This window comes from Erpetoichthys calabaricus, chromosome 7, assembly GCF_900747795.2.
Source record: "Erpetoichthys calabaricus chromosome 7, fErpCal1.3, whole genome shotgun sequence".
In the NCBI taxonomy this organism is placed as follows: Eukaryota; Metazoa; Chordata; class Cladistia; order Polypteriformes; family Polypteridae; genus Erpetoichthys; species Erpetoichthys calabaricus.
The window spans coordinates 171,630,049-171,656,695 of record NC_041400.2 but is presented as its reverse complement, the minus strand read 5'-3'; the positions used below and the strand labels follow the sequence as shown (position 1 = coordinate 171,656,695).

At 37.1% G+C, this 26,647-nt stretch overlaps 1 protein-coding gene across 1 annotated transcript in view; it reads right to left on the bottom strand.

Annotated features, from left to right (window-relative positions):
- Positions 1 to 26,647, bottom strand: part of jmy (junction mediating and regulatory protein, p53 cofactor) — a 117,064-nt gene that overhangs the window by 13,753 nt on the left and 76,664 nt on the right. The window contains exons 3-7 of the mRNA XM_051929506.1: positions 23,462 to 23,612; positions 16,430 to 16,599; positions 15,138 to 15,303; positions 13,793 to 13,980; positions 4,764 to 4,850 (exon numbers count right to left, since the gene is read on the bottom strand). Of these exons, the coding sequence (XP_051785466.1) occupies positions 4,764 to 4,850; positions 13,793 to 13,980; positions 15,138 to 15,303; positions 16,430 to 16,599; positions 23,462 to 23,612 (762 nt within the window). The remainder of the gene's footprint in view (positions 1 to 4,763; positions 4,851 to 13,792; positions 13,981 to 15,137; positions 15,304 to 16,429; positions 16,600 to 23,461; positions 23,613 to 26,647) is intronic.

Here is a 26,647-nt window from a genome sequence, read left to right as displayed (position 1 = left end):
ACAAACTACTGTTCATTTATAAATAAACGAAATAATTTATTATGCCTATAATAATAATATCGACAACAAAAATAATAATAGAGTTTCCATGTTATCCTTTAGTTTTACAAATATGGAATACATTGTCTATACATTCATAGTCTTAGTTGAAAAATGTATGTAAATTCCTAGGCCTCTAATTACTTCTCCAAAAACGAATTGGAATCAGGTGTTTCAATTAATGAAATCGAATATGTTGGTTGAAGGTACCCTGTCGTATTCAAAAAAAGGAACAGTGTGGCTCCTGAGGGAGTCTATGTCATGAAGAAAGATCCATTCATATGAACCATGCCCTACAACAGAAAAATCAGATTATCATTGAAGAAATCTATTCCTGAGGCACAGACATTCAACAACCCACAGTAAGACAAATTCAGATATTTCATACTGTTCCTAAGACTGAACTCCTTTCAAAGAAAATCGGGAGTGGTCTCCTCTAGACTTTCTCGTATACTCAGATATGGGGATGGATATTTAAGGAGTAAACTGCAAGACAATTATTGTATTTTTATATTATGTACATTAAAGAACGATCAACAACAAATCAAATCAAATAAATAATATGTTTAACAATTATTATAAAAGTAAAGTTGAATAAATCTGGCTCTGCAGCTGCATGAATAAAAGGTAAAGTACAATTTCCGGTTAACGGAAAAAACGCAAAAGTTGATAGAAATTTACGTTTTGTACCCAATACTTGAATGAAAATTTGGTTGACTTAAGTGAAAACGTACTCAGGTTATCGTGTTTACATACACACAGACAGACACACAGACAATTCCAAAAATGGTATTTTTGGACTCAGGGAGGTCTAAAATGTCGAGATTCATCAAAATCTCGAAATTGAATTTTTGGAAGATTCCAATACTTTCCCTATACTTCATATATGAAAAATTCAGGGAGGTCTAAAACATTGAGAGGTGAAAAGATCCCTAAGAGCACAGCATCTATGCAAATCTCTTAAACTTGCCAAAGTCTGTAGTCATGTGTCCAAGAAATACAAAGACCAAAAATGGCTTTAATGAAAGGATGTCAAATATTAAACTACTACTGTATTCTCAAAAAATACAATTTTTTTTTGTCTGTTAAGTTTGCAAAGACCACTTGGATAATGCTTCTTGGAGAATGTTCTACGAATGAATAAGACAAATGTTGAACTGTTTGGCCGAATTGCATAATGCTGTGTTTGGAAGAGAAAAAGCACTGCACTCCAAAAACCAAAACCTCCTCATTTTAAATGTGAGCTATGTTTGAAGAAGAGGCATGGTTTGAGGTTGCTTTGCAGCCTCAGGGCATAGACAGATTGCTGTCATAAAGGGAACAAAATGAAGGTTTATGGTATAATGTCAGGGTAGTGATCCATCACCTTTTAAAGGTGAATAGAAGATGAGTATTACAACAAGACAATAACCCTAAACCCCAGGAGTATATCAACCACGGCTTTAAAAAAAAAAAAAAAAAAAAGCAAATTCATGTTCTGGAATGGCCAAGTCAGAATCCAGACATCAACCCAACTGAGATGCCTTGGCATGATGTGAAGAGAGCTATTGTTGCATGGAATCCCAGAAACAGGAGTGAACCAAAGCAGTTTCATATGGAGGAATGATAGAATATTCTTCCTATCCATTGTGGGAAACTGATCAGCAGCTACAGGGACTGTTTGGTGGAGATTATTGCTGCAGTTCTTACAAGGGTTTACATATTTTTCCTAGCATGTACTTTGAATGTTTAAACAATATGATTAATAATGACAAAAACCTATAATCTGTTGTGTGTTTTAAGTTTAAGCAGTTCATGGTTGTCTATTATTGTCACCTCACTTTTATGAAAAAACTAGGACAGAAATTCAGGTGATTCCAAAAGGTTCACAAACTTTTTTGCTTTTGCAACTGTATATACAGTACCTGCGATGACAAGAGGAATCTGATCTTGACTAAAACTATGCTGAGATATCAGTATCTTTTCTTCAAATTTCTTTTAGTATGTTTTGATTCAACTTGCAATGCTGGTAGATACTGCTATCAAATGTCCTCATCTGTTCATAAACTTAAGACTTAATCTTGAATACCTCACAGTGACTTCCAAAGATGTTAAAATTTAATCGCAAGAGTAACTTTAGTGTCTAGGTTTAGATAAACGTTTAGCTTGTGTCAAAAATTGCTATGACATTCCCACATATCCAGTATATACTTCCTTGGAAATACAGTAATCCCTCCTCCATCGCGGGGGTTGCGTTCCAGAACCCCCCGCGAAAGGTGAAAATCCGCGAAGTAGAAACCATATGTTCATATGGTTCTTTTTATATATTTTAAGCCCTTATAAACTCTCCCACACTATTATAAACATTTCCCGCACAATTATACAGCATAAACCCTTTGTATTCTCTTAGATATTAGGTAAGATTCGTTGAAATTATGTATGTAAACACAGTTTATATACAGTAAAACCTAAATATTATTTTAAAGATATCGAGCGTCTCCGATATCACATATGTTACAGCCATTACGACAGACAGGCCACCAACAATAAATACGTACAATGCAAGAAAAATTGTATACAGTAAAATGTGTGTACAGTGACACTAAACTATGTACATGTAATAAGTACAGTACGTAGATAATTAATTATGGTTACTCACCAACAATGACACGACGACTTGTCAGATAACGATGAGTTTAATTTTACTGCACAACAAAGGAAAGCGTTACAGCTCTTCTAAAGGAGCCTCTTCAGGCAATTGTGTAGCATCGCCGTTGTTCTTCTTCTGGCAGTCTTCAATCCAAATCCCTAAAGCAGATTCCATCCAGACTACTGCCTTATCACGTCCACTTGCAACTCATTTTGTGCCCTGGTTAAAGTACACTGCGGCTATAGATCTTATATGCTTTTCCTCCTTTTTAAATAAAAAGAATCGTGGACTCGTGCCGTAATGGTGTCCTGCAGCGGTGTAGCTGTTCCCTTCCTTCAACATATCCAAAACTTTTACCTTTTCTGCAATCATTTGCATCTTCTGTTGGCGCTTGGACACGGCCCCTGAAGCAGTAGCAGGAGCACGTTAATGCTAAATGAGTGAGATGAGACTTCCTGGTTAATGCAGCACTCCGTCGCTGAGCCAATCAGCACACAGGAACTTTAAGTGTGTGCTCTGATTAGGTAGCTTCTCAGTCATCCGCCAATAGCGTCCCTTGTATGAAATCAACTGGGCAGACCAACTGAGGAAGCATGTACCAGATGTAAAAAGACCCATTGTCCGCAGAAACCCACGATGCAGCGAAAAATCCGCGTTATATATTTAGATATGCTTACATATAAAATCCGCGATAGAGTGAAGTCGCGAAAGTCGAAGCGCGATGTAGTGAGGGATTACTGTATTGTAAAGAATTAATCAAACACTTCCCGACCCAACAATCTGTGAGTTTCCCAATGACCAGCAATACAATTTTCTGATCCCTTATCTTAAAAACATCTCAAGAGAAAGTATTTCAGAACAACGATATTTTTGGATTCTGGGAAAGTATTACCTAAAGTTTTATATCTGTTTGGCTAGAAGTACACCTTAAAGGTATTCTGCAGGGATTAACATGGGTACAGGTAAGCACATGTCCATATCTTGTTAGCAATGGGGCATGGACCGGATAGCTTATAATTTATGAAACAGAGGCCGAAATTGTAAATATGAATAAAACATTAATAAATTGTGAATATGAATGTTTCAAATAAATTGGTATTCCATTATCTTAAAGTAATACGCAAAGGAACCTTCATCTCTTCATATAATATTAAACTATTTTTAAAAGGAGAAGTGTGCTCCTTCCAGTCTAAGGTGGGTTTAACATTATTTTCCTGCTAACAGGAGCATGACGCTCAAAGATGATGGATTCACTGTACTGTAGGGAAAGCATTTAACTACACACATGCAATCAGATGTGAATATAATTTAATTTTATAAAATACTGCTTATCCCAAATAGCCTAGCACCCTGTCCATCATTTTCACATGACACTGTGTTAACATCTGCCTGACTTGTGCAATAAGTTGTTATGTTTAAAAAAAAAAGATAAATCAAATGGAAACTACACATCACAGCACAACTCACATAGTATTAGACTTGTAGAAAGAAATACACTTACAAAATTATAAAAATAAAACATTTTTGTTAAATCATTTTCATGTTACTTAAATTTGAACGTAACCAAATATATATTTTACTTGAGTGCATTCTATACACAGCTAAGAAGTGGCAAAATAGGTGATAAATGTTAGCAAATTTTCATTTTGATGCGAGTTAAATTTTTCCATGTCTCAAAAGAGATAAATTAAAGCATCTCTAAAACTATTGAGATTTGTATTGTGATATTCTAATTTTGAGATCTGTCAAAATTATAGGAAGCACTACAGTGTTGGTTAGTTCAAGAAATATTATTTACTTTGATTAAATATTCTTAAAGTCTGCTTCTAACAATCAAATACCATTAAACAAAAATGGTACAAACTAAACTCTAAATAGAGGAATTAAAATCTATTAAACTGCCACTGGCATTTAAACTCCCTTGCTTAGAGGCTGACTGCTTTACTAATTGGCTTCACACAGTGCTTGGAAATGCCAGCAGTTTTCAGGCTATTTGAAAGTATATCTTCTAGAAATGTATATGTCTGGAAGATTGAATAATCTGATGTTTTCTCTCAGGTAACAAGTATAGCTGACACCTTATTGCCTAACATACCATCTGAACAGCATGACAGGATGTGTAGTCTTCTTCACTGATTTGTCGTCGTTGCATTTTCTCATTGTGATTCACAATACAGATCTCCTGTGTAAAAGAAAAGTAACACTGTTACATTATTGAAACCACAAAGGTAAACTTAAAATAATATCCATCCATCCATTATCCAACCCGCTATATCCAAACTAAAGGGTCATGTAAAATAATATTTCATATTAAACTTTAAACTATAATAACGGAGAGAAAAAAAATTACAAAATGAAATGCTATATTGTAGTATTTCTTCTTATTTCCAAGACACATGTAGATAAGAGCTATTTTCAAAGTAAATTGTTTTGTCAAACATATCTGGTCATTCACAGACATCTTGATAATGAGGGATTATTGGTTGCAATCAAATTGCTGAGGACAGGGCTGTGGATGGGAAAGCAAGGCTTCTGTATGGCACTTTAGAGCCAAGAACAGTAAGGTTAATATAATAACCTGCAGTAAAGAAAGAAGTAGATGGAGAATGAAAAACATGTTAACATTTGTTGGTTTAACTGCTGAGATTTTATGTGGGAAACCATAAATACTGTAAAACTCTGTAATAAAGGTTCACCTAAATATTTGTGGCTCTACTATCATTAACACAATCCGTTTGTAACACTGTAAATCAATACCATTTAACTACAATTCTTTCAATTAAGTGAATATTTTTTTTAATTGCATATGACTAACTTAGGCAAACATGACACAGTAGTGTAGTGGTTGGAGCTCTAGAGTCCAGAATTCAAATCCTAGTTTAGTCAGTGTTTATGTGAAGTTTTGATGATCAATTGCACCTTCATTAATTTCCTCAGTTATCCCAAAAATGTTGAAATAAGGTTGAGTAGTAAATCTAAATCATCCCTGTGTGAGTGTGATGGGCAAGTACAACATCAAATGTAGCAGTTGTGTCTACTGTTCCCCACAACCCCAAACCGGAATAAATGGATTGGTACAAATAAGTAAATTACCAATTTAACAAACCCATATTTACTATTGATAATTCACTATAGAAGTTTATCCAGCACATGCAGATTATGGATTTTGAGGATCTGCATAATACAATGGAACAAATGAATCGTATTTGAAACCCATAAAAACAGACATCACGAAAGCAAACGTGAATTTGTTGAGAGGGTCAGTAAACATGCTCAGTGTTACAGAATAATCTGTACTACACAAGACAATATACATGAACACATGAATCTGTCCATCATTATAAGTCACTCTGGTGAGAGGAGTACTAGAACACTACATTTGATTTTAATTTAACACAGATACAACAGATAAGAAGGAAACTTTTGACTTTGTTTATATCTAAGTAAAAACAGGTTACAAAATTTACAAGGTTTGTAAATTAACAAGTGTGTAATAATCTCCAAATAAGCCACGTCTGCACAGTTTGAACCTTTTACAGTTAAACAGCAGCATAATTCTACACAGAGGAATGGGGTGTTGACTGCACTTCAGAATAACTTCTAAGCGACAAAGAGCAGTATAGTGTCCTAGCTTATGAACTGAAACACATTACCTTTTTAAAGGTGAGACCCAGGAGGTAGTTGTCTTCCTCCAGCTCATCATATGACAAGACATGGTTCTTAAGTCGAAAGACTGCAACTTTGTAGGTCTTTTAAGTAAAGCAGTTTGGAAGCTACCTCAGAATTTTGAAACTTTAGGAACTATGGATGGGGTCAGTGGTGCAGTGTTCTTGAAGACTGCGAATGAAAATTTAGCTTAATGGTGCCAAGAATTTACAGTCATGTGCCTGATTCTGAAAGTAATTCTGTTCTTTACCTGTCTAAGTACTCACCTCACAGTATGAAATACACTGGATCTGAAGCCGTGAGGTTAGTCAGGTGGAAAGCTCACCTGATGGGCATAAGAAAGCTCAGTCTGATGGACAGATGGAAAAGGAGAGACAGATGGAGATGGTAGAGATTTTTCAAAGTACTATAATGTACAGGTGGATCACATAATCAAGCTCAGAAAGTAAGCATGATTACTTTATAATAAAGCTTATCAATTACGCATACTTTGGCCACCATAGCATCATCTGGCTAAGAAGAACCACTATGATAATGTTCCCTCTAAATGATATTACTATGATAGTGATAGTCCTAAATCACATACAATGTAGATGCTAACAAAATAACTTCATAATAGTTGCGGAATAGTATAATGTACTATGTACTAGTGTAATGTCAAATTATTCAAAACTAGGTTAGAATATTCTTGTTACAAATAACCATACATTTGAGTGTAAAAATATTATTGTTCCTTAATGTTGTTGTTCGGCACCGCTTGCTATCTAAACCAAAGGTTTTCAAGATCGAGTCCATTTCTACCTGAGGTTGACAACATTTACATAAAAAATTGGGGGGTGAAGGGCAGCAGCCAAACTAGAGTCCCCATGCTCTGTTGTGGTTTAATCCCACTGCGTCATCTCACAATGCTCCTACTTGCAAGAATCTACTCCTCTTTCCTACCCTTGTTTTCCTCATTCGTGACCATCACCCACAAAACAATCAAAGTCTTTCACATCTCACATTGGCTCTTAGGGAACAGCTCCCTCTCACATGAGAATTTCTGTGAAAGAGGGCTGTCTTCCTCACACTCTCCATCCATCTCTCTCAGGTCCAATGCTCCAACATTAAAAGGTTTTTAGTACCGTTATTTTAAGAACAGTTTTTGAAACTGACAGACTAAGGCAGAACAATATACAATATAACAATGAGAAATAAACTTTCATTTTAATACTTATTATTGTAGAGAAAAACCAAGCAAAATGACATCTTTTATTGGCTAACTAAAGCATATTGTAATCTTTTTAGTTAGCCAATAAAAGGTGTCATTTTGCTTGGCTTTTCTCTACATTCATAATGGCTAACACGGTACAACACCCTAGTACTACAAATACTTATTATTAATATATTTAAAAATAAATACAGGAATAGGCTGAATTTAGGATAGGAATTGTGCTTAAAAAGTTAAAGTATCAAAACTGAAACCTGACTTTGACCTAATAAAACAAAGATATGCAACTTTCAAAAATTGACTTATTTCCCTCTTTTTTTGACCTGGAGTTTTATGTAACTTGTATTATTTTCTGCTTCTTTTGATGTGAATTCATATGTAAATATATAATTATTCTAAAATAAAAAATAAGTACATTTTAAAGCTTTCTAATTATTTTTCCTGGCCAAACCATGGTACTTTTCTTAAACTGAAAAATAATTCATTAAAAAAGCATTTGATGTGAAGAAAAACTAAAAGACATACACAACAAGTCAAGTCAAGTTGGAGAGCATGCACTGGTACAGAGCGTTGCCGCACCCACTACACGACGAAACAACTCTGGATCCCAGTTTGCAACCCCCCAGGCAAACACACGGTCCAGTCCCACACTCCGGAAATGATCCTCTATCTGCCGCAGCCAGGTGTTACGTGAGTGACGCCTTGGCCTAGTCCAGTCACTCAGGTCCAGATCACCCTCTGGGAAACGTGCCACATGGCCGTAGTGCTGTAACTGATGCTCCCTCACAATGCAGGTAATATGCCTCATTTGGTTCTCCATGAGCAACCGCTCATTTGACACAAAGTCAAACCAATGGTAACCAAGGATTTTCCGGAGAGATGCAGTACCAAAGGAGTCCAGTCTTTGTCTCATGTCACTGGATAGCGTCCATGTCTCGCAACCATATAGTAAGACAGGAAGCACCAGGACTCTAAAGACTTGGATCTTCATCCTTTTGCATAGATATCAGGAGTGCCACACACCCCTTTTCCAGCGACGTCATGACCCCCCCATGCTCTCCCAATCCATCTACTGACTTCATAGGAAGAGTCACCAGAGACATGAATGTCACTGCCAAGGTAAGTAAACCTCTCAACAAGGTCAACACTCTCTCCGCAGACAGACACACTGCTGATGGCTGTGCTCAAGAGGTCATTAAAGGCCTGGATCTTGGTTTTTATCAGGACACTCGCCAGCCCAGAGACTCAGACTCCTTGCTCAGTCTCTCAGGCGCCCCGATCAGAGCCTCCATTGACTCCACAAAGATCACAGCATCGTCATCAAAGTCAAGATCCGTGAATCTTTCTTCACCAACAGATGCCCCAAAGCCACTGGACCCCACGACCTTACCCAACACCCAGTCCATACTATACAAGTATTGAACAGAGTAGGAGCAAGAACACACCCCTGACAAACCCCAGAATCAACTGGGGAAAATACAGAGGTCCTGCCTCCACTCTGCACAGCACTCACAGTACCAGTATATAGGCCGGCCATGATATCCAGCAACCTCGAGGGGATCCTGCGAACCCTCGTGATGTCCCACAGGGCAGCTCGATCAACTGAGTCGAACACTTTGCGAAAATCGACAAAGGCTGCAAAGAAACTCTGCCGATATACACGTTTGTGCTCCATAAGAACCCTCAGTGCCAGGATGTGGTCGATGGTAGACTTCTTAAGCGTAAAACCAGAGACTGTTCCGGTCGCTGGTAGGTGAGCAAGTGATCACGGATCCTATTGAAGACGACCCTAGCAAGGAGCTTACCCAGCACTGAGAGCAGTGTTATACCCCTGTAGTTGCTGCAATCCAGACAATCACCCTTCCCTGTCCAGATAGGGACAAGTCCCATTTTCCAGTCAGTTGGGATGATGCCAGTCTCCCAAATGGAAGCAAACATTGCTTGCAATGCCAGATGGACAGCCTTGCCACCAGCATGAAGAAGTTCACCCCGGATACCAAAGATCCCTTCAGCCTTTCCCCCCCATAGCTGGTTCACCACCTATGCAATCTCAGTGAGATTGGGTGGTTCACAGCTAATTGGAGGATCAGCCTCAAGAACTGTGGACCGAGAGATATCCAACATCCTAGCCGGAAGATCAACTTTGAACAACTGCTCAAAGTAGCCAGCCCAGCAGGTCACAAGTGCAGTGTCATCCGTAAGGACCGTTCCAACAGCTGCCCTGACTGCGACTCTCCGAGGAACAGATTCAGATATGCGTAATGCTTTGATTCCTCTATAAGCAGGACATGGGTCGCTAGACCAGAGATGGTGTGTCACTTGCTCACAGATTCCTCTAACAAACGCCTCTTTATCTGCCCTCAGAGCCCTCGCAGCTGTCCTTCTAAGTTCCCGGTACAGACCAGAGTTGCCATTGAGCCATTAGCTGCGACTCCTCTCAATGATATCCATCAGATGAAACACCTCCTTCTGGGAACACCGGTAACACCACCACAACCCTCAGCAACCTTCAGGGTCTTGTCACGGAAGGTCTCCCACATCACATTAGGATCGGCAGTCGTACCCAAATCGGAAAGTTCCTCACACAAACTGCGTGCAAACTCATTAGAAACATCCTGGTCTTGGAGTCTGGCCAAGTCCAGGCTCATTTTCCTAGTAGGTGGCAACCTACTGGACCTAAGCTGGATCCTAAGAGTAGCAACAAGTCTGTGGTTAGAATTCCCAAACTGGGCACTTCTGTAGACCCTGCAGTTTTGCAAGAGCCTCCAGCATCTGCCCACGAGGATGTGATTGATCTCCTTCACCACACCACCAGTACTGGAGTACCAAGTCCAACGATGCAGTTCAGGGCGCTGGAACCAGGATCCAGCGATTCACAACCCCTGACCTTTTTTAAAGTCAAGGAACATGGAGGCACTTTCACCACGGTCACATACACAACCACACAAAAAATATGCCACTTGCTAAAATTCCTAAATGCAATAGTAGGCTGAGGGGCAGGAGTTAAGAAATCTCACTTTTAGTTGTACCTGATAAGAGTTCAGTACTTAACAACTTACGGCTGAAAGAAAAGGGGAATACTCCAGAACATTTAAATTCCTGGAGGTGCTACACCAAGAAAACAAAACTGGTGATATCACATATGTGTCAAGTCTACTGTAGTTAAAATTTTGCTTTGATTAATGTCTACTATTATATAAAAATCATACAGTGTGACTACTGTTAGTAGTAACAGAGATGCTAGATCAGGCTTCACTTCTTTCTGTGTTGGTTTATATTAGTGAGGACCCTGACCAGATGGTTCAGCATTATGGTGTACCTTGACTTAAAGTTAAGGAACCTCGATCTAAAATATTCTGTTAAATTTATGATGTTTGCTTTTGATTTAAAACTTTCTGAGAAGGTTTAAAGGATTGTCAATACTTGTAAGCTTAGTGTGGGGAAATTTAAATATCACATAAGTACAATGTTCTTGGCTTATCACTTAAAAGCAAAACATGCATGATGTCACCATTGAAAACTGTAACATGGCAGCAAAATCTGCAGCAGACTTCAAGTGTACAACACTAACACTTTTTCCACTAAAGATGTCAACAGACAGTAAAATCCATAGGATAAATATCAGTTATTTCAGTTATAAGTATGCCAAATCAATAACACAATAAATATGGGTGTCTAGCAACAAATGGCAACTAAAAGGAACATTGTGGAAAAGGGTATAAACATCCAGGACCTTTAAAAATACTAGCTGAATGGCAGCAGTTGCAAAGGCAATGTGTTTCAGAATTCACAGAGTATGTCTTTGATTGATTTATTGAAATAATTGTACTTTGCATAACAGATTATCTGTTTTCAATATGAATTATGGGAAAGGAAAAAATGCAAGGATGATGGGGTGAATCTGAAAGGCAAGCTACTACTAAAGGGCAACATTAATAACAATTTACAACTGAAATATACAGATTGGTTCATATAAGGAAAAATGTACTCTCTTCAATCTCCCACATTATGGTTGACTGTCGCATTAGTAAGAAGCACTGTACCATGGAATCTGAGAGGGATAAATAATTAAAACAGACATTTCAACAAAGCTGTAGAAGTCTAAAATTCAAACGTTTAATTTATGTTCACTGTCCATAATGAGTAATGAGAGGGCTTAACAATGTCTTAACAAACCGATTTGACTAGTAGATGGTCACAAAACTTGTCTTTAAAGGTGACCATTACTGACATAACAAAAAAAATTCATAGCAATGATTTCTTTGTGTCAAGTTCACTAAAAAAATTGGAAAATTGGTACAAAGTTTAAAGAATGCATATATAATGTATTACTAAGGGCATGATACAGTTTATGAAAGCTTTGGAGATTGGTGCCTAGCATCAACAGGCTCATATGGGATATTAAGTTCATAACCACCTGTTGAAGAATAATTAAGAATTGCAATTTATTGCATGAAACTGGAGTTAAGCAAGTAAATAAAACTGCTTGGTTATCCAACAATTGCTGACTACTTGTGCACTAGGTTTTTATTGTGCAAACGACACCGCCCTAATAAACAATGCAGATCCAATAATAATAACTCAAATATATATTTTTAATCAGTGAATACATCTTATTGATATTCTCATTTTCCTATATTTTTAAACTCCAAAGTCATATTTTACTGCAGATTTGTAAAGATGAAACTGTAGGCATTCTTGGTAGCGAAAAGGGGAAAAGTAAAACCTCTATACATACAATTAGCATAAAAGCTAAACAAAAATCAAAAAGCATGGTAAGGAAATGAGACAAATTTCAACCTTTATATTATTTTTCATGTTAGATAAATTAGCTCAATATTCCACCATTATCAGCTGTCACAGAAAAGGCCAGGATGACATGTGGGCTACTTACTCCAAGTAGCATGGTCTGTTTGCCTACCAACGGATGACTTATCTGCTCAAATGTTTCCATATATTTCTGTCTGTTAAAGGTCAGTGAGACATTACCAAACATAAAAAAGACTGAAGGCTCAGCTAAGCATGTTCAAGATAATGAGTTTAAATATCAAAACATAATAAAAAAAAGAACTTCATGGTCAAACTAAGGGAAGTGGCAGTACTCATGTCAAATATACCATTTAAAAACAGGTAATAAGTAAGCTTCTGAATGTTTTATGCCCTACTATTCTTAATTACAAGGTAAAATCCAATACAACAAAAAGTGAAGGCAGTTTAAGAAAAGATAATATTGGTCATTAAAAGAACAACCTCTTCTGAACATCTGGAACTACAGCTGATTAAAATGTTAAACCTGCTTTGTACAGAATGCATAATGTTTAAAAATAACATTAATTACATTTGGAAATATACCTCATACCATTGTACTTTTCTAAAAACACTTTTATTTGTTTGCCAACTTAAAATTGCTACTGTGTTTTGTGAAGAGTGGTTTGAGACAATGTTAGTAAGAGAAAACAAAGAAAACTTGAGTAATATATTTAATAACTGGACTTGTAGTGGCAAGTTTTTTGACCTTATTTATATTTTTCTTATACAGGACATGTTTTTCCATCTACCACTGGATATTAACCTCACCTGTTAGTAAGCTGGTACTTTGTCTACCCATTAGCCAGAGCAGGCAGGGAAAGCAATGAGGACAGGAAAGGGAAAAGTAAAGGGGCAGAAGCGAGCCTGAAAATACAGTGCGGAAAGACAAACATCAAAACTGAAGCAGACTAGTAAACCACATATGGGTAAAAATATTAAATGAAGATAATTAGGAGTCATACTGAGAAATATCAGGGCAACTGAGTAACGTTTTTGTCTGTAAACTTATAAACTGTTTAGATAGTGTGGCAATTAAAGATACAGAAAAAGCTATCAATGAAGGACAGAAAAGGAAGAATGTATTAAACATCAAATGAATACAGAATGCTAAAGCCTTAATAATAAATATACTTCTGTTCCCCTTCCTTGGAAAAAGGGGAGTTAACTTGGGGAAACTTGAACATTTTCCATAGAAATAAAACAAGAATAACATGTTTAACAAAACACACACACACCTTTCCCCTATTACTGCAAGTGTTTACTGAATTTTATATTCCTAGGCCTCAATTTTTTTTGCCAATTTAGATGTAACAAATATGTTTTAACTTTTTCTACTCTTGCTTTTGTTTTTAATTTGGTTCATAACTACAATGATATAAATAAACATTGTTAATAATGAAAGGCTATTATTAACTGATCAGTTGTAATTAAACTTTTACCCTTTTGTTCCTGAGGTAGGCTTTCTTGGCAGAAATGCGGCCTCTTCTAGCCTCGAGTTGACGTACTCTTTGCTGCAGTTTTACAAGCTCCTCTTTCTGATGATGAACCGATGAAACCATGTCTTCTGTGGCTCCCATTGCATCCAAACTCTCATATGTGTCATAATAGACCACCTCATCCTGGCATTCTGATAACAAATTTATAATAATATTATAATAATATAATAATTTAAATACTATATTGCCTTAAACTTAAATATTTCTCAATTTTCCTCACAAAGACATTTGTAACAGTTTTAAATAGGTCTGCAGATAACTGATTGTTCATTGACCGTTAAGTTTTTTTTTTATGTAGTGTGAAAAAAAGAATAAAAAACTCCACTATATAGCCAAAAATCTTACAGCGGATTTTAAAAGGCAACGTCAATTAGCAATTACATTAGATATTATTAATTTGCTGAATACTTCTATTTCAAGCTTCTTAAAAATTACAATGGCACAAATATTTTCATATTTCTATGTGCTTGTGGGTTATTTACTAAGGGTCAGAAAGTAATTCAGTAGTGGGGACTTTTAGACTCACGCTATACACTTAAATCCCTTAATCACACATGCTAACATTCTTCAACCACAGATTGTCACTTGCATATACAAATAAAGATCATCAATAATCTCTTAAAAATAGCATGAAAAAACCAAGTGACATGCAAACTGTGATAAAACAACATCAAAATAAAAATTGGTACAGTAAACACTTTATATCAATAATGGGTTAAATTGGCTTTGGCATAAGCTAGATTGGCTTCAAAGTCTTACATGCAGTAGCATACAGTAGATATTGTTTATTCTGTGAGAACACTGCCTACTGAAATCCGTAAACTCTGTACTTGTATTACAAATAGCCACATCTAAGTTTCTATAGGAGTGGTTTTCCACCGTTGGGCTGCGACCCACTAGGGGCCATCAGTAAACTTCCAATTAGTCAATATATGAACTTTTTATCTTCCTCCTTCGAAATGTTAAGTGTTTGTAACACTAAGAAGCAGCTACTTCAAGAGGGATTATTAGAATGAAAGTGTATTTTTCAGTACATTTTGTAGTTACCTATTATAGTCCTTGGCTTAAATGTTTTAAAAGTGGATTAAACTGCTGTTGACTATTTCTGTAAAATATTACCAATTTACTAGATACAGTATATACTCTCTTTACAAAACAATGTGGCTTGTCTAGACCTTAACCCACAACAACAACGGCTGCAGGTACAGACAAAAGTTTTACCTTTTGGATTTTTGAACAATAAAAATACTTGGAATTTTAGATTGACTAGCAGAAACACATTCAGTACCTATAATTTGCCTCTTGATGCTCTCAAGTTGTGCTGTTAGTAAAAGCTCTTCACATTTTAGAATCTCAAACTGAATTTCATAGAGCTGCAATTGCAAGTCGTAATAATTCGACTCAAGCTGATCAAGATGGGCAATGGCATCATCCCCTCCTTGCAGAGACTGCATCTGAATTTTAAATAAAAAAAAATACTATTTAATACAATGTTATATATTATTTAACAAGATATTTACTTGTACAATGCATATAACGCATAATCAAAGATACATGTGACCAGTTTGAGTTGAAGTTGATCTGCTATGATAGATAGATAGATAGATAGATAGATAGATAGATAGATAGATAGATAGATAGATAGATAGATAGATAGATAGATAGATAGATAGATAGATAGATAGATAGATAGATAGATAGATAGATAGATAGATAGTGTATATTAAGTTTAAAAGTCATGCAGCTGATAACTGATTGTAGTCTGAGATACAGGACTCGCTCTCCTAGTTCACATCAGAAAGCTTTCAGTGACACATTCACATTTGTAGGACACACTCTATAAGGTGACAATTCTCAGATATTAAACACATAAGTGACACTTCTACTTTTGTTGCCTCTTCTTAAATTCCTTCTTAACTTTATTATATTTAAAGCTACATTTAAACACAAAAACAACAAATTATTACAATGAGTGTGATCATGGAATTCTCTTTCCTAAATTACCAAAATTCTTGTCTAATTAAAGAAAATCCTGTACAGTAACAAAAATTAAGAGTCAAACAAAACTAAGATTTTAATTAGACACAAAGATAAAAACCAAAAAACTATCCATCCATCCATCCATTTTCCAACTCGCTGAATCCGAACACAGGGTCACGGGGGGTCTGCTGGAGCCAATCCCAGCCAACACAGGGCACAAGGCAGGAACCAATCCTGGGCAGGGTGCCAACCCACCGCAGGACACACACAAACACACCCACACACCAAGCACACACTAGGGCCAATTTAGAATCGCCAATCCACCTAACCTGCATGTCTTTGGACTGTGGGAGGAAACCGGAGCGCCCGGAGGAAACCCACGCAGACACGGGGAGAACATGCAAACTCCACGCAGGGAGGACACGGGAAGCGAACCCAGGTCCCCAGGTCTCCCAACTGCGAGGCAGCAGCGCTACCCACTGCACCACTGTGCCGCCCCAAAAAACTAAGATCGGTCAAAACTGTATAATGAAAATCTTGAAAATTTTACATGATAAAGAAATATTTGTATTTGGACCCTGAAAATTTCTCTTTCTATACCTCATTTTTCAGTGCACGTTTCTTCTGTTCAAGGCAGATTTCTTTAGCCCTCATAAGTTGAAGAGTCTCTTTAGACACAGCATACTGAAGTCTTTCCATTCGTTCAACAGCTGCTGCCCATGCTGCTTTTCCAAATTTCTTCTGGTCAACCTTCATACGGTCATATACAGCTAGATATAGATGGACAGACAGACAGATGATCATAAACTGAAACCAATTCAGGAAACAAATTTGCACATTTATAATTTGAAGTCCTATAGAGAGCATTTGCAGTTTAAGTAAAATTCAGGTTGCATAGAAATAACAATCTTATTCACCAGGAAGATAGGCATGTTACCTGATCTTTATGGCTGTGACCTTTTAAGAAAAACTTGCTAGCATTTTATAAAAGTTTATTTCACTTGTGCAAACAAAATGATTTAATTGAGCAATATTCAGTTTTTAATTACCAAAAGATTATAAAGCATTTCACATTAGGACAATACAGAATACAAAAAAATCAACCTTGCGTTTTTCTGAACTTACTTTGTCCACGCGTAACTATATACACATACACATACAAATATGCATATTTTATTTTGCCATAATACCCAAAATATCCTAATTGTTTAAGACTGTTTTTGCCACTTCCATAAGCCTCACCTAGGTATGCATAAAATGTATTTATGTTCTTTATACTATAATTATATTTTAAGAACACAACCAAAGACTAATCTGATGTCATGATGTCTGCATTTTCTCTTAAGCAGTGCTGTGTAATTAAGTATTGCACTAGCATATAATACCATTTGTTTTCTCCTTTTCAAGAGGCAAAATCCTTCCAAATGTACTTGTTTATTCCTTAATTATATCCAGCGACATTAACAGATCTTTCTACATGTTTGTTAACAAGGTGCCACCACATCTTTGTGTAGATGGAATACTTGAAGTCAATGATCTTCATAGGCATCTGAAACTTGAAAAGGAAGAGCCAAAATGCTTCCTTACTGTTTGAGAAAAACAGATCTCAGGTCTATGTACACAACCTACAGTGGGTGATGGAACATTCTGAAGGATTAAATGAGGGGTGTCAATGTGAATGGGTAATGAGTTCTATCAGCTGCTGATGTCCCTTACATAGGCATCCCTTACCACAATTACCAGAATGTTGGTTGAATGAGGTATTGGGTCTGGTTGAGAGTGTTCCTATGTCTACATGGTGTTTGAAATCACACACAAGGCTGTATAGTCTCTCAGCAGCTGTAATGGCCCTCCACCTGGTATTCATAAGGATGGGATCAATTTTCTTCATAGTTATACCATCGTTATTTTATTTACCAATGTATGTCTCTCCTGGGAAACCCTAAGCCATTAATCTGTATTCTTACTCTAGCCTAAACTTCACTTTTCCTGCGATGTCGCATTGTCAGCCAAATTTGGGCCATTTCCAGTATCACACTGAAGACTCTTAAGACACCTTAGAATGTCTTCATGAATCCCTCTGTTTAAACATTGTTCTTATACACAGTGGTCACTCTATTAGATATACCTATCTGGTACTAGGTAGGACCACATTTTGAGTCCAAAACAGCCTGAATTCTTCAATGCTCAGATACAACAAGGAGCTGGCAACATTCCTTAAAGATTTTGGCCTATGCTGACTTGACACCTTCATGCAGTTTGACAAATATGAAGGCTATATATTTTCACAATGTGAACCTCCTATCCCACCTTATCCCAAAATTGCTCTATTGGACTATGCTCATGCCCTGCAGTGGGCTGGCGCCCTGCCCAGGAAATTGTTCCTGCCTTGCGCCCTATGTTGGCTGGGATTGGCTCCAGCAGACCCCTGTGACCCTGTAGTTAGGATATAGCGGGTTGGATAATGGATGGATGGATGGATGGACTATGATCAGGGCCCAGTACACACAAGTAAAAGGAAGCCACTGTTCTGCTCATAAAACTAGCCTTAGATGATACGTGTTTTGTGACATGGTGTATTATCCTGCATGAAGTATCTTTGGAAAAAAGGGTCAGTTGTGGGCATAACGGGATACACATAGGAAGTAGCAATGCCTGTGTACACTTTAGTAGGGCTGGGTGATTTGCTCAAAAACGTTTTCACAATGTTTTTTTCCATCTCATTCTATTTTGATAACTACTGATAATTACTTTTCTGATGTTCAGTTTTAAGTTTGAATTGTACTTTGAGCACAGAAGAAACCAAAAAGGCTTCTTATTATGATGCAACATACAGTACCCAAATAACTTCCTTTCAGTGCTGAATGCGAGTTTAAATAAATAAAATATGCAAATAAAAATCTAGATTTTTGAAGACCTTTTAACAATTTTTGTAACAACTAACAGCTGTATAAATGAGTATATTTTGAATGTAAATATTACAAGAGGTATAGGCTCTTACCCTCATACAGTGAACAATGGGGCTATTCTTTCATTTACAAATTTTTGACTGTCTAGTGTCAGAGAGTTTTGGGGTTCTCTGTGCCAGGATACAATGTTCCCATTTGTTTTGAAATCACTATCAGAAGGGGAGCTGGTAGAAAGGATTTACAAGTAACATTTGGCCAGAGTCACTCTGGTAAAGACTGATTTGTGGTTCTTCCACTGGGATGAATGGTACTGCTAAAATAGTTAACAGGTGATTTTTTTTTTTATTTTGGTAGATAGTGATAATTACTGCAACATACGGTAAATAATGGTTATTGTACAGTATGCACATCGCAAAAGAAAGATGACTATTCAATTAAAACACAGTTTAAGAAAATGCAGAAAGAATCAGAAGGATCCACTCAGGCTTTTTTTAAGTAAATAAATGAAATTATTATATACATAAACAAACCAAATTCCATACAAAAGCAATGGGATATTCATGTGTGTACATATTCATCCTTAGCTGTACTTAACCTAACATTTCCTATAAACTTGAATGTAGTGTGGTGAAACCTAACTATAAAATGCTATTATAAAAAAAAAAGAATGTATATGAGTGAGGGATGGCTGGCATCCTTACCCAGCCAGGACACCCTCAACTGGGAAGAATTGGGGGAAATGGCATACACAGGACATTATTTCCCTCACACCACCAGATGGCAGGGCCCCTGGGTTACAGCAGCATCTTGGATTCCCACAGGGCACCATGGGAATTGGAGTTCTTCTACTTAGCTCTGTTGGGTTCCACGGGTGCCGCCAGGGAGTGCTGCAGGGACTGGGGAGCCCTTCTTTCTCAGGATCCAGCCTTACTCAGAAGTGCTCCTGGGACAAACCATCGGGACACCGGAAGTATGTTTTGCATATTTGTAGCTGGAAATCCACAAAGGGAGCAAATGAATCACGTTTTTTTTTTTTTTAATTCCTAAGCTTTCATTCCTCATCAGAGGAACCCAAGGCAATATACAGCAAATAAGGAGGGGAGGACAGGTGGATGTGGGGTGCAGATTGATGAGGTGAGGTTTGGAGGGTGTTGGTCATGAAGTCTTATTTATTGTTTGTATGTGCTTCTTTTCAAGTCTGAATATGCTGGGTTCATTTTCCAAATGTCTGTTAATAGCGTTTTCATTGGATAGCCACATTTCAGCTAGTTCTTTGGCACTTTTAGTATTAGCCTTGAATTTTACTTGCACTGAGTCCCATTTAAATGTGTGTCTGGTCAAACCTGCAAGTGTGTAAATCAGAGACTGTGGGTCCTTTCTTCTAATTGCACTGCTTTGTGCCTGTATACGTGTGGCAAGTGTTTCTGATGTCTGCCCCACATATACCACTGGACATGCATTACATGGGATGCTGTACACTGCGTTCCGTGTCTCTGCTGCTGATTTCTTGCTTTTTGCATTAAAAAGACTGTGCAGCATGTTTGTGGGCTTGTGTGCTACTTTGATGCCCGCTCTGGATGGGATATTTGCTGTACCTTCTGATACCCTAAGTAATGGAGTGCAACTCAAGTGGGTACAAAAATGGGTACAAAAAAAGCCCTCTAAAACAGTTTCCAAAACTTTTTTCTTACGATCCAATCTTGTTCTTCTTAGTGTCTTTGAGAACCATTCCATGACGACTGTCAGAATGAATCTTGAAAAATGAATCATGAATTCTGGAAAATCTCCGCCGACTTACATAGCACATGAGGGTCCCCCTAGGAAAATCCCTGCCGATTTTCATAGCTTCCCACTTTGGAGAATTGCCGCCTATCGTCATACTGGAGAAATATGAATTGCTTATTCAACCCACCGTGACACACTTCACAAATCATATGCAACCAATTCGCATTTTATACTACTGTCAGTCGTGACATGAGCCAACATCTGCAACTCATTTTGGATACCAAACCTCTGCTCTAAAATAATTAAAAAAAATAACTTTAATGATAAAGACCCAACACTTGATTATCTTTATTAAGGAATTTAAAATATTCTTTAATCATCATCATCATTTAAATGCTCATCTTTACACTATATTATTCAAATCATGTTTGGTTGGTATAAAGAAACCTAATGTGTGCAAAGAAAACATAATATTATGGGTCTGACAATCTCCTTTCTTCCACAGAATTGCCAAGTACCCAAGTTTTACCTTCCATTATTTTCTCCTGTCATTGATGTTGAGTGTCAGTAAGACCTTGGATCTGTGTTAAGAGGGGTCTTGCCACAACATCATTCTGATGCCCATCTCCAGACTTGGTATATATAAGGGACTGGGGTAAAGGTCCACAATTCCTAGGCAAGAATTAATCTCTGAAGGCAAAATATATTCAATTTTCTGGAATCAGAAATTTAATAGTAATATCCTAGTAAAATACAGTGGTGTGAAAAACTATTTGCCCCCTTCCTGATTTCTTATTCTTTTGCATGTTTGTCACACAAAATGTTTCTGATCATCAAACACATTTAACCATTAGTCAAATATAACACAAGTAAACACAAAATGCAGTTTGTAAATGGTGGTTTTTATTATTTAGGGAGAAAAAAAAATCCAAACCTACATGGCCCTGTGTGAAAAAGTAATTGCCCCCCTGAACCTAATAACTGGTTGGGCCACCCTTAGCAGCAATAACTGCAATCAAGCGTTTGCGATAACTTGCAATGAGTCTTTTACAGCGCTCTGGAGGAATTTTGGCCCACTCATCTTTGCAAAATTGTTGTAATTCAGCTTTATTTGAGGGTTTTCTAGCATGAACCGCCTTTTTAAGGTCATGCCATAGCATCTCAATTGGATTCAGGTCAGGACTTTGACTAGGCCACTCCAAAGTCTTCATTTTGTTTTTCTTCAGCCATTCAGAGGTGGATTTGCTGGTGTGTTTTGGGTCATTGTCCTGTTGCAGCACCCAAGATCGCTTCAGCTTGAGTTGACGAACAGATGGCCGGACATTCTCCTTCAGGATTTTTTGGTAGACAGTAGAATTCATGGTTCCATCTATCACAGCAAGCCTTCCAGGTCCTGAAGCAGCAAAACAACCCCAGACCATCACACTACCACCACCATATTTTACTGTTGGTATGATGTTCTTTTTCTGAAATGCTGTGTTCCTTTTACGCCAGATGTAACGGAACATTTGCCTTCCAAAAAGTTCAACTTTTGTCTCATCAGTCCACAAGGTATTTTCCCAAAAGTCTTGGCAATCATTGAGATGTTTCTTAGCAAAATTGAGACGAGTCCTAATGTTCTTTTTGCTTAACAGTGGTTTGCGTCTTGGAAATCTGCCATGCAGGCCGTTTTTGCCCAGTCTCTTTCTTATGGTGGAGTCGTGAACACTGACCTTAATTGAGGCAAGTGAGGCCTGCAGTTCTTTAGACGTTGTCCTGGGGTCTTTTGTGACCTCTCGGATGAGTCGTCTCTGCGCTCTTGGGGTAATTTTGGTCGGCCGGCCACTCCTGGGAAGGTTCACCACTGTTCCATGTTTTTGCCATTTGTGGATAATGGCTCTCACTGTGGTTCGCTGGAGTCCCAAAGCTTTAGAAATGGCTTTATAACCTTTACCAGACTGATAGATCTCAATTACTTCTGTTCTCATTTGTTCCTGAATTTCTTTGGATCTTGGCATGATGTCTAGCTTTTGAGGTGCTTTTGGTCTACTTCTTTGTGTCAGGCAGCTCCTATTTAAGTGATTTCTTGATTGAAACAGGTGTGGCAGTAATCAGGCCTGGGGGTGGCTACGGAAATTGAAGTCAGGTGTAATACACCACAGTTAGGTTATTTTTTAACAAGGGGGCAATTACTTTTTCACACAGGGCCATGTAGGTTTGGATTTTTTTTCTCCCTAAATAATAAACACCATCATTGAAAAACTGCATTTTGTGTTTACTTGTGTTATATTTGACTAATGGTTAAATGTGTTTGATGATCAGAAACATTTTGTGTGACAAACATGCAAAAGAATAAGAAATCAGGAAGGGGGCAAATAGTTTTTCACACCACTGTATAGTAGGACTTCACTAAATTTTGTGTTTTTTTGGCATCCATGCTGACCTGGTCTTAAAATTACAAACACAGACTATAAACAACACTTGATAATAATTTTAATTACCATATTTTAGTACACAGTAGCCTATCTTTGGCAATTCAGCAACGCAGAATTCACCTTTCAGGTTCAGACTCGGGCTCAAAAATTGTTGACTACCCCTTATATTAGTCAGTTGCTGTCACATGACTGGATATTTGGAAGACTAGGCTATTTATATTAACAACCATTTGTACCAAACAAATTGGCCACCGAATATATAATTTGTGGTGAGCACAGCATCTGCATATCCATAGGAAATTACTATATTGCCACTCTCATGGCATTATACAAAATATTTAAATCTGATAACTATGTTCACAGTCAATCCATCAGGCTAATGTTATACATATACTGAGTATTCCAAAAGCAACAAAGGTTCTCCAGTTTTGTGTATGACCTCTTATTAATGGAAAGTAAACTGCATAATGTAGCAGAATTGTTTGAAAACATTGACAAATTTGAAGGTTTTCTTGAAGATGACCAATTCTCATGAAAAGTCTTTTCTCTATATATAAACAGAACAAACCAATTTCCAAAGTTACCTTTTTGAGCTCGTGCTGTAATTTCAAAGTATTTGACTGTCAGGTCCTGAATAGAAAGCACAGCCATCTGTGCTTTTTTTTGCCAGTCTGAATCTTCTTTTTTCAAGCTCTCAATTCGTCTGGGACCAAGGTAATCATTCTCCATGGAGATCTGAAAAAATATTCAAAATTAAAAAGTGTTCAGTTAAGTAAGAATCCATACATACATATATGCTCAAATCTGCTGAATCCGTTTCAAGGTAGAAGGCTGGGCTTTAGCATATGCCCACCATTGCTAATACTAAGGCCAAGTTAAGCTTACAATTTAGCCTAACTTACCAGTCTTTGTGAATATGGGAGAAAAAACAAAATACCTGGGAGGAAACCCAATATAAAATGAGGAAAAGGTAAAAACTCCATACAGGCGCTGACCACTGCACTGCTGTACTGACTAAAAAGAAAGAACTTCACCAAAAGAATTAATACCAATTAATAAATGCACATGCAGTGCATTTGTTTATATCAAATTCAGTACCAAGTAAAAGTTAGGCCACCCAAGAAAATTAGTTTTAATGTTAATTATCTTGGCAATAAATGGTATTTGCTCATCAAAACACTGTATAACATTAGAACAAACAGAAGAAGCATTGACGCAACAAAGAGTAACAAGAATGGTGTCTGTTTTTAAAATAAATCATTATTTTGTGTGGCTTCCCTCTGAATGCTAAACAGAAAAAAATGCTTTGATACACTACTGCATAATTTTTCAGAATTCTTCTGTGCTTCTTGCAGTATTTGCTATAACTCACCTTTTGACTGCTTTTGGTTTTTCACCTGTCCGAGAGATCACATACAGCTTGTAAGTGTTCCAACTACAGGTTTCCAATCCAAGTAAGTCATAATTGTGTTTGCTCTGTATTTTGCAAATAAGTCATGGGAAATTATAATGAATCAAAATATTTTATATTTCTGTCATCATTTCATATTCTCACCAGATCCCCTACACTATTGTTTGATATGCAGCCCCTGACCATGACAGAGCTACTATTCTGCTTTTTAAAAGGCTGCTGAGGTATCAACACACTTCTACCCAACTCTTCTTCTTAAATAAAGGCATCTTTGTGAAAAATACATTTTAAATTTCCTTCATAAGACTTAATTCCACTAACTGACACTCCACATTTTATGTATTTTTTGCACACCTTTGTATCTTATGGGTATTTTCCTTCCGCATGAATGGTTTTGTGGCTTTGACATGCCCCACAAGACCACTTCTTTTAAGACTTCATTGAATGACAGGAGTATATGCTTTGGTGCCGGATGACTGTGCCAATTGCTGAGCAAGAATTTCACAATATTTCCTTCTGTCCCACAAAATAATGATATTTATATACTGTTCATCAGATGCAGACAGCTTTTTTTAGTCTTCTGCTGTTTTATGCCTTCCACTTGCCCAGTTTCTTCTAATTTTTTTTATGGCAACGTGAGCACTGCATCTTGAAAACCTGATTTGATGCACTGTTACTCACGGACTATACAGTAGCGCTGCTGATGCAACATTTTTTGTCTGTCCAAGTGTGTCAGCTTAGCTATTTCCAAACTTCTCCTTAGAACACCCAAGTAATGTACATATCTGTTGTCTGTATTATCTATTGTCAAAACAGAAAGTGGAGAAAATATAGTGATCTTAACACAATCGATTCAAAATTGTGCACACAGAACTTAATTTGATTTGTGAAAAGGTTATGTTTCTACACTCTCATTATAAACAGGGTGAGCGAACCATTTCCACAGTAAATCAGCCTTCCATTTATTTTAATACTTTATCTAAGGAGAATGTTTTCATTAAAATAGGATACAAGAACCCTGTGTACATATTTAAGTAAATAAAAAACCTCATTACTTTGGCCATGCCAACTGAAAGAGCCATTACACACTTTTTAACATGCATATGAAGAAGGCAATGGTACACTAATATCACCAATCAGCCCCTCAGATGTCACCTATAAACTGCCTACACCAAAAGTAACAAAAAGAGGTGTGAAAAAAAAAAATCAAAACACTACTAGAATGTTGATAGCGATGTATAGAAAGCAGTGTGTTACTGTTTATGTATGGCTGCACTGGAGTTCTAATGCCAGCAGATCTTCAGACTTCAACAATACCAGCAAAATTGCATTAAATGGGAAGTAGATTTTGTGGAGGACTGAATAAGAACATAAAAAGTTTGACCAACATGAGGAGATTATTCAGTCCACTAAGGTTTCTTGGTTAGCTAAAAGCTATATTGTTCCAATAGCATGCGAAAGGCACTATATAAATAAGATGTACAGTATTATTATCATCATCTCATCCAGGTACTTCTTAAAAGTTGTGAAGATTTACATTTCAACTATGCAAGTTTGCTGCAGATTCCCACCACTCCCAATGTAAAGAAGCACTTCCCAGCTGTATTCTTAAACACACCCTTCTTTTATCTCTACTGATGTCCTCAAAGACTTCTCCAGCTTTATGGATGTCTTTGGTTATTCTGAAGACCAGTATTAGGTCCTCATGTTGTGTTTCATCTTAAAACTAAACAGAATTAATTGCATTAGCCTATCAAAGAAGGGTGTGCCTTTAAGTCTCAGGATGAACTTAGTTCTCAGCATAGCTTCTAAGGCTGCAATGACTTTTTTGTAGCGTGATGACCACTCCAGGTGTTGCTTCACTAACACATTACTGTACAGAGTTTGGCCGACTGCAAATGTTATAACAGTTCAGGATCTTTCTGCTAATTCTTGCTAGTCCTTGGTAATAATGTGAGGAATAAGGTAAACACACTGAAGTATAATATTACAAAACTAAGTGTACCTACTGACCCTCCTAGGACTATGACCCTGATGTGTGGAAGGGTCTTGTGTGCCTTAATGATCTTTATATATATTTTACCAAACATGTTGTGTTCCTGGTAAGTTTACTCATGGGAAATCAGCATAAGGAGAAGGGTGTAGTTCAACTACCACAGAAACGCATTTGGCGCACAATTCTACAGCTGCGTGTTTCAAAGAAAAACACAGTGCCTTTAATTATTGTAAAGACATAATACTTGAATAACCATACCATACCATTTTCAAAGACTGCTTATTCCTGAGTAGGGTCACGGTATACTTGAATAATATTTGTAAAAATTACTAATATGTTATGTTCAAGGTCAACCCTGGGCAC